Below are 15,249 nucleotides of genomic sequence, written 5' to 3'. Positions count from 1 at the left end.
TGTTTGAATGATTCGCCAGGATAGCGACACGAATGCCGGCACTCAAGCGGCTGCCGTATGGTCCTCCTTGGAACGTTTCGGTAGAGACTTGAGTGAATAGATTGCCGATTACTGGTGCAAAATGGCGACGAAAACGACGGCAGGATACCGAATTAGTCTCGAGACTTGGCGTAGGATATTTTATCTGCAACTCCGGGACGATGTCCGGATCCTGAAGAAGATTGCTCTAGAAACTTATCGAGGTAATCTACATTTCAAAGACCTGGCCGGATCTGCGATCGGCGCTGTACACGAAGCTTAAAGGTTAGTAATGCGGGCCGTAAGGCACAATCAACGGCCCTCAACCCGAATGAGGAAAGGCATATCCACTACGTGCGCATGTGACGTTGTGGCGCGCCTGAACGTCCTCAGAAATGTATAAATATGCGATCTGAGCTCTAGGAGTTTGCGCAGGTACTGTATCACCACAATGAAGGCAACACTATCTGTCCTCGCGACGCTATCGGTAGCAGCCGCTGCCCTTGACTCAAGACCCAGTTCTAATAACGGCTGTCAAAAGCGACTTCCATCAGGCGTCAAGCTCGATCAATCCGTCGACTTGACATTGGACAGCACAAGCGGTGTCTCGCCTCGCAAATACCGCTTACACATTCCGCCCTCATACGACGACAACACTCTCGTCCCACTCATCCTATCATTCCATGGCCGTGGTAAAGATGCAGAATACCAAGAAGCCCTCAGCCGGTTCTCAAACGCAAGCTACGGTTTCGATGGCATCGTCGCATACCTCGAAGGCGTACCTGTACACGACTCCCCTCCCAAGCCCGGTCGACGAGCTGAAAAAAAGTTGAAATGACATGCTAACAAGTTCTCCAGAACGCAAAAGGCACTCAGCAATATCAAGGCGACCCCGACTCTCCGGTCTCAATAAACGACGTAACGTTCACACTGGAGCTTCTCGACCACCTACAGTCAACATATTGCATCGACGCATCCCGGATCTACGCGACTGGAAAATCGAACGGCGGAGGATTCACCGGCGTATTGGCTTGCGATGCAGAAGCGACGAAACGTATCGCTGCATTCGCACCTGTGTCTGGTGCATTCTACCTGGACGCAGACCAGCACCCTCCGCCTTGCGAGCCTAGTAGACGCGTGCCGATTATGGAATTCCATGGGCTGAAGGATGCTACGATTCCGTACGCGGGTGGTATCAACACGCGCGGAAACGCCAACTCGACTGATGTAACGACGTGGGTTGATGATTGGGCTAGACGCGATGGACTCGATGTCAGCGCAAACAAGACGAGCTATCTTTGTGAGGAAGACGAGGGCAGAAAGGTTACGCGTTATAGTTGGGATGATGTGGTTGTGCACTACAAGTATGAGAACTTGGGTCATGATTGGCCTAGTTCGTTCCCCAACGGCGACACCGGCGATAACGAGGGTGTGCTGACTTGCAAGGAGGCGGAGGCAACGCCTATTATCCTAGAGTGGTTTGGCAGATGGAAGCTGTAGATTTAGCTACAGGGTGACGCCATGCCGAGGCACAGATGATAGGCGCGACTAGTGTTGCTTGTCGGACCTTCAGCGACTGCTTGCAATATCACTAGAGAGTGAGAATCCATTTCCTCATTCCAATGGTCGTCATGCATGTAGATTCGAAGGTCATGACAAGACGAAGGGGATTTGCGAGGAAGAGCTGAGGCGGGCAGAACGATAGGTGAACCTATGACGTCATCACCACACGGAACAACAATGAAGAACAGGGTCTCTTCATCTCATCTCATCTCTCTCATCTGTTGTCTGTATGGTATGCCTACGGGATGAACCACAATAAAGATACCGGTTGAATTCCATAAGATCCAAGTTGCAGAGTAGTTGACTGATTCGCGGCTTCGACGATGCCTTTGCGACAGCGCTCTGGACAGCATTCGCGCGACAGTCTCATACCACGTGTCATTGCAGAGGGCAGGTGAAGTATTCTCTCATTTATCGATCAGCCTCATCAAATCTTTGTACATTTTTCCTCGTACATTTGACAATCATCTAGTTGTGTGGTGATGCCTGTCCACTTTCACCAGGCAACTGCCTCGCACGTGCACCATAGCATGAGCGGTAAACACGCGGCGAGAGATCAATCACATTATAGATGCCATCTACAAAGCAGTCGTAGATGTTTGCGAGTGCACTTTATACTAGAAATAGTCGCGCGCGCTCTTTCGCTTTTCAAGTCATTCTCCAGCGCATGCCTTCCAAAATCTGGCGACATCCCACTGTTTACCTTGACCACCTTTCCAAATCGCCTCCCACCTAGAGCAACCACGACAGTTTTATTCCAACCGCAACGTGCAACCATCCATCGTTGTTAACAATATTTCCTTGCCGCGCCAATCGAACATCATCGATCCGCCGATATTCATGCCTTACGAAACGGCGTATATCGGCATTGCGACAACACCAAACGGTGATTTCGATCACTTCGTACGACAATTGAAGACATCACATTTAGCAGGCGGATACTGGAGGTTTCAGTCTGTCGACGATGACCGGCGCGCCCATGCCCGCGGCTTTACCACACCCGAGGATGTGCTTTGCGCTGCCGAATCCACAGACGAAAGCTTCGACGAGATCTTCATTCGATGGATCAGGGGAGCCAACGATCCCAATCTCAAAATGGCATTATCAGGCACTCCGTCACAGCATCTCCAGACTATCTACGAACTGCGCTTACTACTCGGTCTGCCGGTGTCGTCACGAGGACAGGTTCCGCTGTACCCCATAAGCACCAAACCACGATTGAAGCAGTACTGGGAAGCGAAGTACAGAGCACAGAGACCGGCTATAAATGACCCAGCGAACCAGATACCAGATCAACCGATTGTCTCGCCTGTAACGCCACGTCCAGAAACCTTGAATCCGTCACAGCCCCAGAATTCAGTACCAGCAGCACCAAAGTCTCCCGCAGGTCGAATTACAAGAGCTCGAAGTAAGGAGATCTCACAGGCAGCGCGAGCTACGCCATCACAACAAGCACCCAGCGCTACTAAGGAGCGTCCGACACGGCCTTCCGCAGCGCGTCCATTGTCCCAAGAAAGTGCATTCCCGAGCCTTTCCAACACTACGCTCAACCAAGACCAAGAACCTCCTCAATATACTCCGCCAGCTTCAAAGTCGTTACTACCCACTTCATGTGCTGGCAGAAACGTGCCATCAATACCACGCGCTGCATTGGAGTGGGGCTTACAGTCGTCCACGTCACCAGCTTCACCAAATCTCGGCCAAGGCATTTCACAGCACAACTGGGTTCACCCGTCTTCTCGCAGCTCGAGTATTGGACGCTCCTCCAGCTTACCAGATCAATCTCCGTATGCTGCGACTGGGGCCCAACCAGAGCATAAGAGCCCAATCGTAGCGTCTCAGACACCGCCGCTGGTGGGTGAGAAGCACGCTATAGTGCCATGTAGCGCAGCGACCACATCCGTCACTATTTCCAAACCGGCTCCTGCTAATGGCGTCTCTAGTCCGGTAGCTAACACGATCTCGCTTTCTGTATCCGCCGAGAATGCTCGCGACAGTCAAGCAATAATCAGGCCTGACACGCCTCGCCATGCCAACTCAACGACACCCCCTAGGAGAGTTTATGAGCCTTCCTTGGATAGCATGGGCAGCCCAATCCTGCCTCAACCAGATTCACCACCTCCTCGTACTGAAGAAGCACCGCTTGGAGAACCATCTGCACCAGAAGAGACTCTCGCAGGACCGATTTATAGGCCGGCATCTACTGATCACGGAAACAAGCAGCCTTCTGACAACAAGCCCAGCCTTTCGCAGGAGTCCGGTCATTTAGACGTACGCTCTCCCCACGCAGATGACACAAACGAGAGAGTGAGCGCGCAGGCGACCGATGAGATGCCCGAGCCATTACGCACCTACATGAAAGGGCTGGAAAAGCTTCCATGTATGGACTGTGGAGAATTCGACGGCCATACATGGGACTGTCATCTTGGCAGTAAGTGTCATGACTGTAGCATATCAATTCGTCACTAATAGCATTTAGACATCCAACCGATGCAAAACCTCACCATACTCGATTACCGTACCTTGACCGAAGCTGTGGAGATGTTCGATCCTGGCCCACGGAAATTCCATTTCGACCTTCATCCTGAGCCCGAACCAGAAGACGGACCAACAATGATACGAGGCATGGCGGAAGTCATTAGGAATGAGGATAGTTACAAGAACGACGAGGAACTTCACAGCCTGCCAGACGGACTCATGATCCTAGTATGGGGATTTAAGGCTACAGGTCAGCTTCGACCTTTCGAGGAGTATGTTGGCGAGGATTACTAAGCACATGCGTACAAAGGCCCGATACTGATCATCAACACAGGTTCGACGGGGACTCTAGTTCAGATGGACATGCATGACAAGATAAGATATTGCGCGAGCCCAGCGAGTATGAACTCTTGGTGAGATGGGTGAGAGCGTTCTGGACGCTACGTGTTCGTCGTCAGGAACATGCGATGTTGCGAAAGACGATCAATGTTGGTAACGGCGGTACATTGTTTCACTACTGCGTGTGGTGGGACGGATGCGATCGGCTGGCCGGGAGGAACAGGTAGTCTCAAAGCAACCGAGGTGCGATGTAATTGTTCTCAAGCTTTCATTGTGGCTGCCTAGTCGATGAGCCGGTGCCGTCTTGTCGACGTTGTGACTAACGGCTAGAGCATTCAAGCCCAGCCCTTCGTGAACCGAGGTACCCGTTGCAGTATACAACGGACGAAGATCCGACAGCGCACATCAGGCGGCACCGCTATGATGAAAGTTTTTATGTGTCAGTCTGCCGTATGCTCGATCCGTGTCGGATGCGCTAGGTCCAAAATGGAAATTCTGACATATGGATCGCTGACTTTCTGACATCGGATACGTCTTTCGGGATTTTCGGACTTGTCCCAGCACTAGCGTGTTTTCGTACTTATACATCGAAGAAGCACACTAGAAATCTGTCTTTTACCGAGTCTTCCAGAGAACAGTGTGACCCCCATTCCAGTTGCAGCAATGACAGAATTTGAAACCGCCATCCAAGACGCCATCGCCGCGCAAGAAATCCCCGGCTGTGCTATGGCAGCTAAAAGCCGCGATGGTGAACACGCCCTACTCTTTATAGTCCCTGCTCGCCGTTTTTGACAAGCAACAGGATCGTTTGCCTACTCCAAAGCCTTTGGGGCCACATCCATGGACTCTTCTCGCGCCAAACCTTTTGATCTCAACACCATCATGTGGGTAGCATCCTGCACCAAGCTCATGACTTCTATCAGCGCTATGCAGCTAGTTGAGCGCGGGAAGGTGACTCTGGACGAACCTGTTTACCGCATCATCCCCGAACTAGAAGACTTCAAAGTGTTGACCGGCTTTACCGACGAGGGCGTTCCGATTGAAGAGAAGCACAAGAATCCAATCACGCTGCGACACCTTTTGACACATTCGAGCGGCCTGGTGTACGAGGATATGGGCCATCCGAAAGCAGCGGCGTGGCTAAAGTACCATAAGCAGCTCCCCAGTTCCAGCGGGAAATTACTAGAGCGATTCAACTGCCCTCTCATGTTCGAGCCCGGTACCAGCTGGACATACGGCCCTGGTATCGACTACGCCGGTCTACTTGTCGAGCGCATATCTGGCCTCACACTCGAAGAATATATGAAGAAGAATTTGTGGGGACCACTGGGTATGACTGACGTTACGTTCTTCCCGTCCACGCGCCCGGATTTACAAGGTAGGAAGGCAAATATGAGTGAGAGGACGGAGGAGGGCAAGGTGAAGCATAGTGATGCGCCGATGCCGTATTTGGATGGGGAAGGTAAGGAAGTCAGCGATTGTATGGGTGGGCATGGCAGTTTTACCTGCGTGGCAGAGTACATCAAGGTATTGCAGGGCGTGTTGGCTTGCGACGAGGGTGGTGAGGGCAAGATCCTGAGTAAGGCGAGCTTGGACGAGTTTTTCAAGCCGCAGTTGAGCGAGGGGAGTCGCGAGATGCTGAATGCGGTTGTGCAGGACGATATGGTATGTTTCTCCTCCTCACCTGCTCGTCCCTTCCAGTCCAAATTTGAAGAGCATTCTGAGTAACAATTTCAAAGAACAACAACGCAATGGGTGGCACTCCTAAAGACTTGATCAAAGATCACGGTCTCGGCGGCATAATCATTACATCCGATGCGCCCGACGGCAAGAAAGCGGGCACGATGCATTGGGGCGGCTATCCCAACTTGATATGGTGGATCGATCGTAAGACGGGGATTTGTGGGATTTATGGTGGACAGGTAGTGCCGCCAGGTGATCCAAAATGTGCAGCCTTGACGAGGAAGTGGGAAGAAGGGGTGTATGGGCTGTTTGAGAAGCATAGGCAGAACGGTGGACCCAAAATCTGAACCTTGTCGCAAGGTGACGATGAACCACCACAGGAGGGAGGAGATGGGTTATATCTGTATATTGTTCTATCAATGCTTTTGCTCAAGCTCATCCGATGCTCAACGTTACTCAACGTGAACGTTTCATATCAGCATCTCTATCCTTTCAGTGCGCCCAACGCCCATATTTGCTGACCAGACATCATGTCGGTCAGGCTGAACCAACCAATCCTACAAAACCGTACCATCAACCAAACAGAACAAAGCAAAGCAATACCACCACAGCATCCAAAACTCTAGCGACGACGACCAGCAGCACGAAGCATGGCGTTCCGATCAAGAGCCTCTTGCTGACGCTTCCGTCCATAGTCACCAGAAGGAACCGGCATCTGGACAAGCCCAGTGCCAACCATGTCAGGAACGTGTGAGGCGTAGCCGGTATTGCCGTTGTCGCTGGTAGTCGTAGCCTGCTGAACAAAGCTGTCAACGACACCATTGCCGCAGTGGCCACCAAATCCCTGCACAGCAGGCATGAAGCCGTCATAAATATCCCAGTTGGATTCATCGAACTGAAAGTCAGGGATGTCGAAGTTGAACTCTGGAACCGCGGACATGGCATTCTTCTTCTTCTGCGCTTCGTGCTGGATGTTGAAAGCCTGGCAGGCGCGGTAGACAGCGGCATCCGCGTCCGAGACGGGGTGCTCATCGCCAGTGAGGTCGATGGTGGAGGTTGCAGTCGGACTTGAAGATGGCAAGGGAGAAGACCTGTCCATGAAGTTGGCGCCGTTATCGCCAGTGCCGAAAACATCGTCGGCGACCATCTCAAAGGAAGGCGGAGGAAGGAGGCTGCCGGCTTCGTTGATCTTGTCACCCGTGTTTGGGTCGATTCCTTGGAGAAGGGGAAGGAGAAGAAGGCCTTTCTCCTCTTGGGAGAGTTGAGACCAGGGGAGGGTGTAGAGGGTTTGCACACTACGAGGTGCGCCGGAGGGGGCCGAAACGGTGCGTTTGTGAGCCTTTGCAGGCTTCGCGGGCTTCTTGACTTTGGTGACCTTGGGCTTTGGTGCCACCTTGGCGGACACCGACGTCTTCGCCTTGGGCGCACGAGGTTTGACGGGGGCGCGGGAGGGTGTCAGAGGATCTAGAAGGGCAGCCTTGATGGGATTTGAACCTAACAAGGGCCTCCAGAGAGCCTCAATGGCGCCTGACGATGGAGGAGAGGAGGGGACCGAGCGGACCTCAGTGAGGCCAGGGGGCGAGGAGGGGAGATCAACCGGGCCAGCCGGGAGATCGTCACCACACTCCAACAGCTCACCGACAGGCCAGACGGACATGTCAGCGTGGATGCCCTCATTGTCGAGGCCAAGGTCAAAGGCGGAGTCGAAGAAGTTGGACGGGAGGTCGTTGGTGCACTCAATAGAGGGGATGGGGACGTCGGCAGAGGGGAGCATGTCGTCGTCGAAGTACGTGCTGTCGGTGAACATGTCGAAGGCGTCGAAATCCATTCCGGCAGCAACCTGCTGGAAGGCACGCTCAGGGGTCTGGTTGAAAGGCATGGTACGGAGTACTGGGTATGAGATAGAGTATGAAAGTAGCAGTAGATGGGCTTGGATGTTATCAGAAAGTCGTGTGGATTGTAGGAAGAAAGGACGGAAATCGCAGTCGGCGGCTACTAGGAGAGCTCTGAAAGAAGGAGTCTGGGCCTCGTCTAAGCCATTGAGGGCTCGCTAGCAGTGCTGTGGGTATAAAACTGGTAAATCGCTCACTTTTTTTTTATCTATCTTGGGCGGTGCTCGTTGTGGTCGTGGGTACGATGTTACCCAATTTGGCGATGTGAAAGGCAGCGACGGGACGCCATTGGCCCAACCTCTCGAAAGAGCTGACAGTCTAGCTAGACTGAAGTGTCGGTTTGCGTAGAAGGGGTGGTTGGGGTATAAGGTTGTGTTTCAGATCACCTTCACTTTGTGGCGCAGGCAGACCTGACTGGCTCAGAAAAGGCTCAATAACGCAACAATGGCAACGGATACGCCGGAGAATGTATCGGCCCATAAACGACATCATTGCCATTCTGCGTGTCTGCTGGCGCGATTGCGGTGTTGTGGGTGGGTGGGTGAAGGTGGGTGAAGAGGTGCTGATGCAAGCACGGCGGGCGGCGACGATACCGCGAGCCAGGATACCTGCGAATGACGTTGGCAATCGAACATGGTAGGTAGAGATTGAACGATATGGCGTTACTTGTTCATTTATCTGGGCATGCTGTGCGCGATGGCGTTTCAGTGGCCGGCGCGGTTTGAAAGTGAGAGCAATATTGTCGCGTCAAAAGTTCACGCTCCTGGCAGAGCATCGTCCAGCTGCTTGCAGAGATGTAGAGTTCAAGAAAGCGCTTGAATGCGAGGTTTATATGTGCCCAAGCTGTGGTCCTATCATTGCACTTCCGTCGTAGCAGCGGCGGTGTGGCCGTTTGGTGAGAGAATTGATGACGTCGTCCATCGCGACACGTACCGTCCTGCTAAAGCGAGGCTGCGCACTGTATTTTTAGTGCAGTGATTTGAACGCCATATAATAAGAGATGTGTTCTATTGCGCCATTGTGATACGTGTCCTTGCGTAGATGTGGAGATTTTGTGGACGGAAAGTGTGGGGTCGTGGAAGAAGAGTATGGCAGGCTCATATAGTAAAGCGATCATTCGTGCACAGCGCAAGGGCATTGAAACGGCTTATGTTCATGGCATTTTATTATAATTGGTAACAATAACTCCAGAAGATGAAACGACGTTGATATGTACGACGCCGATCAAATGTGTCATCCTCGGATCCCCAGATGTTGCCCCGAAGGAGTTAGCGCGATCATGGGCAGAAACTCCGCGCGCGAAGGCCACCTCGCCTGTCACCCTTCCTCATCATTAACAATCCCATCCTACCATATATATATCCTTCAAGGCCCGGGTATCTCTGCGTCCCTCTGATTATTTGCAACTATCTGTTTGCATGCCTGTTCATCCCACGATCATGTCATCTTGGCTTTATCGCGTCGCGTCGCCACCCGCTGGTTGCACTATCGCCTTCGTCGCGTCCAAATAATGCGGACTGTTCGTTCAGTGTGACAGTGCGCATCACCAGTGGTTCAATGGCCCTTTTTCATGACGTTGAGCCTGATCCAGTTGACCTTGAAATCGTAGTCAAGCTCTTCGTCTTCCCACGCTTCTCGCGTCATCCTGCTATCGATCTTCAGCCACGATGCTTGCCACTCGGGTGCTCGCGGTGCGTCGATGGCGAAGGCTTCCGCAGCTCGGTGTGCAGCTCGAGGCTTTGGCTCTGGGGTTTGCTTTGTGGTTGATCGCGTGGTTTCGCGCCTGGCCACAACTTGGTCGCCACGCTCCGGAATGACAAAACCACGCAATTGTTCGTTTGGAGTGTCCATCGGAGATGGTGTTGGCATCTCCGAACAGTCCGTCGGCAGACCTTGGTAGAACATAGAGCTAACAGTCGTGGGGTGGTTGCGTGGCCTGTAGGTGTTGCTCATCGAGGACTGTCCAGATCCTGTGCCACTCATATTCCCATTATGACGGCTGGTCTGGACTTGGTTCGCGGCATCATTCTCGGACAATGGCTTTACCACCTTCGATAGCCAGACTTTACCCGCGACAGCGACTGGTTGCCAACCCAGAGGTCGTAGCATCTGCAAAGCTTCCATGGTCGCCGAGAGGTGTGTAACGCCCTCAGCATCGCACACAGCCGAGGTGATCAAATGAGCCGGGATGCCCGCAAGACCGTACATGGTAGCGCATGGCAGCATCTTCCGGTCGTACACGACTGGGTTCGCGGGCGGAGCTGACTCGACAAAATGCCGCTCACCTTTCTCTGCTTTGAGGGCGGCAATCTCAGCATGTAAAAGCTCCGTAGTCGAAACGGCCTCGTTATAGTAGAGGTGGAACCAAAACTCACTGTTGTCCCTGGCCTTCATCACCTCGCTCTCGGACTTGTCTTCGATGGTCGCGCTATGCTGCTCCATCTCCTGAACCCTTGCCTCCATCCTTGCTGTTGATTCAATAAGGCCCCGGTTCTCTTCCGTGGTTCTGCTCACCAGACTCAGTAGCTCATGATGATCTTGTTCACCGAGAGCACCTTGCTGACCTTGGACCACTTTTCGGAGCATGTTGAGCTCATGCATCGCCGCCTCTGTGCTATCGCGAAGCGTACTGCTGGACTTCTTGTGCTCAATCAGCTCAGCCTCAATGCTATCGTACTCGATGGAAAGACCGAGATTCTCGTTGTCAAGCTTATCCAGCTTGGCTTGTATTTCCATCTTGTCATTCCGCTCGGTTTGAAGTGCTTCTCGCAAGTCTTCATTTTCTTGCTCAAGCGCATCGAGCGCGGTGCAATGGGCGCCTGCTGGAATAGCGCCTTGCTGAATCTTCTCCAGCTGATTCGTGGCATCGCGAAGTTGAGTCTTCGTGAGTGCTAGCTTGTCTTCCAAGAGCTGCACAATATCGTGGGCACGTTTCGATGCAGCTCGCATATCCTGTTCGGCTTCTCGATGTCGTGCGCAGACATTCTGAAGGTTCTGGATAATATCGAGAAGATTCTCAATGTGCTCCTCTAGCCGCTTCACCGTCGCTCGAAGGTCCTTGGACTCCTTTTTGCTTGCGGTACTCGCCTCGATGATTTGGCTGAGCAGGTGTAGGTCGGACCCTCTTGTGCAATTTTCTTGTAGCACTTGCCTCATGGCTCCATACTCCAACTCCAATTGCTGGTTCCGTGCGACAAGGCTGATGATAGTCTCCTCGTTCTTGGCGGTAGCATCATCAGAGTCGGCTGACATCTGGTCGTACTTTGTCTTCCATGCTTCAAGGCTCTCTTTCAGATCGTCAACCTTGCTCCTGCTGGCTTTCCAGATCTTCCTCTTTTCACGGATGGCCTTGGCTTGAATTTCCTCACGTTCGGCAACCAGCTTTGCGAACTTGTTCTGGTACGTAGATTCCTTCTGGAGACTGGCTTGGTACCACTTCTCGGTTTCTACGTCCTTGGCTTTGACGACGAGGTCATGCTCTGCCTTCAACGTCTCGATTTCGCAGTCTTTTGCTTCGAGGTCGACTCGATGCTTTTCATTTGCATCGACAAGACGGATTTCCAGGGCTTGCTTGGCGTCACTGACTTCTTCGCAGTGAACTTCTGCGTCAGCGGCCTCCTGGGCCCAGTGATCCACCAGCTGCTTGTCGTTGATGCGCTGACCGCGCTGTTTGGCGTACTTGTGCTCGAGTGCTTCGTATTCAGCGTGCTTCTCGCTCAACTGCTGCCTCGTACTGTTGAGTTCGTCGTGCAGGTTCATGCACTCGCCATTGAGCAGGACCAACAGCTTACTGAGCTTGCCCGCTGTATCGCCGTAGTAGCTTCCATAGTGCGAGGTCTCGGCGGTCTCGCGACTTGCGCTCCGCTTGTCACTCTCCGGCTCAGGGCTCGACTTGTCGAGATTGCTGTAAGAGTTGGAAGTTGTCTTCGACGTGGCAATCGGGTTGTCTTTCGCGACTGCAACCAACGCTGTTTCCCAGATCGTCTTGTTTGCGACGGCGATACGGGCAGCCACTTGCTTCTGTATCTTTTTAGCATCCGCATCCTCTCTCATGTTGATCTGGATACTAACCTTGTCTCCCGGGGTCCAGTAGCGTGGAAGCTGGTTCTCGATGTGAGCGGCCTTGTCCTGGTGCGCGGACTTTTCCCGGAAACGTTTGATCTGCGCTTCCTCGGATAGTTCCTGGCGGCGTGCGATGTTCTCGCGATCGATCTTGCACTTTGCGTAGTGCTGGTGAATGTCTATCCTGGGGATAGTCGTGTTAGCATTCTTGCGCGGCGCCTTTGTTTTGACAATCATTGTGTTCAACATGGTCGTGAGTGGAACGCAAGGTGTGGTTAGAAAGAGGTGGTGAGTCGATGGGTAGATTTAAGTAGATGGTCAAAGGAACCGACTAGTGTTGAGATCTGGGGTTGCGCTGGTCATTCACGCACCGCGCAACTGCCATGACGTCGGCGCATGACTATCGTGGGATTCACTAGAGGTATACACTCAAGATCCGAGCTTTTCGCGGAACCTGAGTTAAACGACCCAGAAAGCGTTATCCAATGTGATTTCAGTTGTTCATATTGCGAATATAGAAGTGGTAGATGCGCGAGATAGACTTATAAGGTGTGCTAGAATCTGGTACAAAGGAACACTCATCACTTCAGTGGTACTTAAATCAGTCGCGACGGAGAGTGCAATGGTAAGCCGAACGCTCAAGACATAGTGTTATACTGACTACAGCAAACAATTTCAGATCATTACCTGACTCATTGTTTTGAACGACCCCAGGGTGGTTGGGCAGTTTTTTGGCCTGGTAGACTGAGGCAATCAACCATGCCCTGGTGGTATAGTGATGACCAAAGACCGACGAGCCACTCACGACTTCCGAAATCCATACGCCCCTTACATAAAAGAAGTTCTCATGTAGAGACGTACCGCAAATAAAAGCAGTCTACCAAGGCATACCTAGCGCTAAGCAATAAGATTCTACAGTATGTATGTCAAGATGCAAAGATGAAGTCATCACTTGCAACTGTCGGCACTGTCATGAGACGAACTTGGTAAATATTGATTTGTAACAACAGCCATACTACAGATGTATAACGCCGGTATCCTAATCTAAACGCTAAAAATAAAATGCTTGAGGGAAACAAAAAGCATCCACAGATGACCGTCAGGCGGATTGCCTCTTCTCGCTCATGGACTCAACCGCGGGGAGAGTGCTGTCTACATCCACATCCTGCGCACCCATAGCAGGCGTATCTTTCCACCTCAGGTTGGGCGACTCCAACAACGCCATCCTGCCCTCAGCCCTCATGCGGTTAGCGGTGATCCTCTCCGGGTAGTTGCGCATGAACATGTTGGTGAAATGGGTTCCATAGTGAATGCCCTCGGTAGGCTCCGGACCTGCCTCGAATCCAGGCAGAGGCTTCATAACAGCCGAGAAATTAGGCTCGTGGAAGTAGGCGAAAGCGAAGCGCTCACGGGTGTTAAGACCGACTTTGTGGGGAGTGGAGGGTAGGAAAGAGTTGGTGATGTACTGCATCATATCGCCTGGGAAGACAGTGAAAACGTCAGGAACAGGTGGGACGTAGACCCAACCATCAGCATCCTCGTTCTTGCCTGCGGCTGTCTCCTTCCAGTTGGCGTATGTCTCGCCCTCGATGGGAGGGCGGATGAAAAGACCGCCTACATCGTCCTGAGCGGCAATGACAAGAAGACCGTAGTCAGTGTGCGAGCCAATGCCGCGACCTGCTTTACCCTTGCCGTTGACTTTGTTGTCCTGAGGGAAGCGCAGGACGCGCATGTGGTGCCAGCCATCTTGGGTGTATCTTGTCAGAGCATTTCCGTCTTTGAGACCAAGGCCCCAAGCGATGAGTTGCAACATCTTCTCGCCGCTCTCGCCGAGGTAGTCCATGTACGCTTGCATGATGGTCTTCATCTGCGTAAACGGCCATGGACACGGGCCATGGCATGGCCACTTCTGTTGGACGCGGGGATCAGACAGTGCGAGATCTTTTGTGACAGTGAAGATCTCGCTGTAGTCAGCGATGTTATCCGTAATCTCCTCGCCAGAAGCAATGTAGCCCGCGAAACTCTGGTCATCGAGACAAGCAGCCTTCTCCTTATGGTCGAGGGCAAAGAACTTCTTGCTTGTCAGGAAGGCCGCGTCAGCGAGCTTGCGGTTGATGGGATCCATTGAGATTTGCAGGATGCCGTCGCGCTTCCATGCGTCGATCATGCTCTTGCCTAGCGCTTTGTCGGAGGCACTGCCGCTCAATGACTCGGGCAGCTCGAAGGTCTGGAGGTGGCCCACTACCGCTTTGTGACCGGGTGGCATGCTACCGATCTTGGTATTGGCCATTGTTGCCAGACGGCGGAGAGGAATGGTGCGTGTGGATGCGTGAGAGAGAGTGCGGACCGTTGCTGGTCGCCGTATCATGGTGCGGGCAGACATTGTGGGTATATTGTGATGTGTATCGTGAAGAGAAAGAGAACGGTGGTAACAATAGTTCAAAGAAAGATACTCTCTTATGCCAACTATCACAGATAGAAGTAACTGGGAAGGATGCAGAGTAGTAAGTGTTCCAAAGAGGTGGCTTCTTCGTGATTGATGCCTCTTAACTGCATCTCCCTGCTGAGTTATATACACATTCCTACCATCATTGCTCTGGCCTCGGAGCCTCGCGGCTCCCGTGAAGCTGCAGCTTTGATACGGTGCGGAAGTTTGCACTTCTGACACTTACCGCAAGCAAAGCCTTAGTCTTCTCTGTGTTTCTCCGTGCGGCGAATCTCTTTAGTGTTGAGTGTAGGGTCTGAGGGCCTGGACTACACGGCAGATGGCCCTCACGGATCCCCTGGAGATGCCCACATGATGTCCGTACTTGGGTTCATAGCGTGGGTTTTGCGATCGGACGCCTTGTATTCGTTGATGTCCGCGTGCAAAGCCGTTGCGCACGTTGCCTTACGTATGCGGATGCGGTCGTATTCTGGAAATACGGTTCCCCTCTAAGATTTGTAAAATGAGGCTCTGTATTGCGAGTGCTAAGGCTGACGGTACTGGGTCTGGGGTCATTGAAATTTGGCCGACGTTGAGGTCCGCCGCATTCGGTTTGACTATGTTTAGCATGCTGTCGGCAAACGCCTTGCGGACAAGGGTCGCGAACAATGTCTTCTCTCATCTTGGGTCGCTCTTGGCCCCGGGTGGCACGACGATTATGCCTGATGCTCTGTTGAGATCGCGACGAATCTACTGGAGGTCTTCCCCAGACTTGGCTGCAGCCAGACC

At 52.6% G+C, this 15,249-nt stretch overlaps 6 protein-coding genes across 6 annotated transcripts; 3 read left to right on the top strand and 3 right to left on the bottom strand.

Moving 5' to 3' along the window:
- The first annotated feature begins 456 nt into the window (after positions 1–456).
- Positions 457–1,820, top strand: ACET3X_008710 (uncharacterized protein). The gene is made up of 2 exons (XM_069454913.1): positions 457–802; positions 877–1,820. Exons 1-2 carry the CDS (start codon positions 470–472, stop codon positions 1,516–1,518), a joined length of 975 nt encoding a protein of 324 aa, XP_069304312.1. The 5' UTR covers positions 457–469; the 3' UTR covers positions 1,519–1,820.
- Positions 1,821–3,912: 2,092 nt separating this feature from the next.
- Positions 3,913–4,353, top strand: ACET3X_008709 (uncharacterized protein; the record flags this gene model as incomplete). Its single annotated transcript, XM_069454912.1, has 2 exons — positions 3,913–4,012; positions 4,061–4,353. 2 exons carry the CDS (start codon positions 3,913–3,915, stop codon positions 4,351–4,353), a joined length of 393 nt encoding a protein of 130 aa, XP_069304311.1.
- A 597-nt stretch (positions 4,354–4,950) lies between these two features.
- ACET3X_008708 (uncharacterized protein) lies at positions 4,951–6,476 on the top strand. Its single transcript, XM_069454911.1, has 3 exons — positions 4,951–5,146; positions 5,201–6,063; positions 6,138–6,476. The coding sequence occupies exons 1-3, from the start codon at positions 5,062–5,064 to the stop codon at positions 6,426–6,428; spliced, it is 1,239 nt and encodes a 412-aa protein (XP_069304310.1). The 5' UTR covers positions 4,951–5,061; the 3' UTR covers positions 6,429–6,476.
- A 227-nt stretch (positions 6,477–6,703) lies between these two features.
- ACET3X_008707 (uncharacterized protein) lies at positions 6,704–7,960 on the bottom strand (the record flags this gene model as incomplete). Its single annotated transcript, XM_069454910.1, has 1 exon — positions 6,704–7,960. One exon carries the CDS (start codon positions 7,958–7,960, stop codon positions 6,704–6,706), a length of 1,257 nt encoding a protein of 418 aa, XP_069304309.1.
- Positions 7,961–9,527: 1,567 nt separating this feature from the next.
- Positions 9,528–12,284, bottom strand: ACET3X_008706 (uncharacterized protein; the record flags this gene model as incomplete). Its single annotated transcript, XM_069454909.1, has 1 exon — positions 9,528–12,284. One exon carries the CDS (start codon positions 12,282–12,284, stop codon positions 9,528–9,530), a length of 2,757 nt encoding a protein of 918 aa, XP_069304308.1.
- Positions 12,285–13,134: 850 nt separating this feature from the next.
- ACET3X_008705 (uncharacterized protein) lies at positions 13,135–14,418 on the bottom strand (the record flags this gene model as incomplete). The annotated part of the gene is made up of 1 exon (XM_069454908.1): positions 13,135–14,418. One exon carries the CDS (start codon positions 14,416–14,418, stop codon positions 13,135–13,137), a length of 1,284 nt encoding a protein of 427 aa, XP_069304307.1.
- Between the last annotated feature and the right edge of the window lie 831 nt (positions 14,419–15,249).

This window comes from Alternaria dauci, chromosome 8 (assembly GCF_042100115.1).
Source record: "Alternaria dauci strain A2016 chromosome 8, whole genome shotgun sequence".
NCBI lineage: Eukaryota > Fungi > Ascomycota > Dothideomycetes > Pleosporales > Pleosporaceae > Alternaria > Alternaria dauci.
This window is presented reverse-complemented; position numbering and strand designations above follow the sequence as displayed.

Coding starts and splice junctions, on each gene's coding strand:
- ACET3X_008708 (XM_069454911.1), top strand. CDS start 5,062: ATGACAGAATTTGAAACCGCCATCCAAGACGCCATCGCCGCGCAAGAA. Junction 5,147..5,200: donor GGCAGCTAAAAGCCGCGATG/GTGAACACGCCC, acceptor GACAAGCAACAG/GATCGTTTGCCTACTCCAAA. Junction 6,064..6,137: donor CGGTTGTGCAGGACGATATG/GTATGTTTCTCC, acceptor ACAATTTCAAAG/AACAACAACGCAATGGGTGG.
- ACET3X_008710 (XM_069454913.1), top strand. CDS start 470: ATGAAGGCAACACTATCTGTCCTCGCGACGCTATCGGTAGCAGCCGCT. Junction 803..876: donor CATACCTCGAAGGCGTACCT/GTACACGACTCC, acceptor CAAGTTCTCCAG/AACGCAAAAGGCACTCAGCA.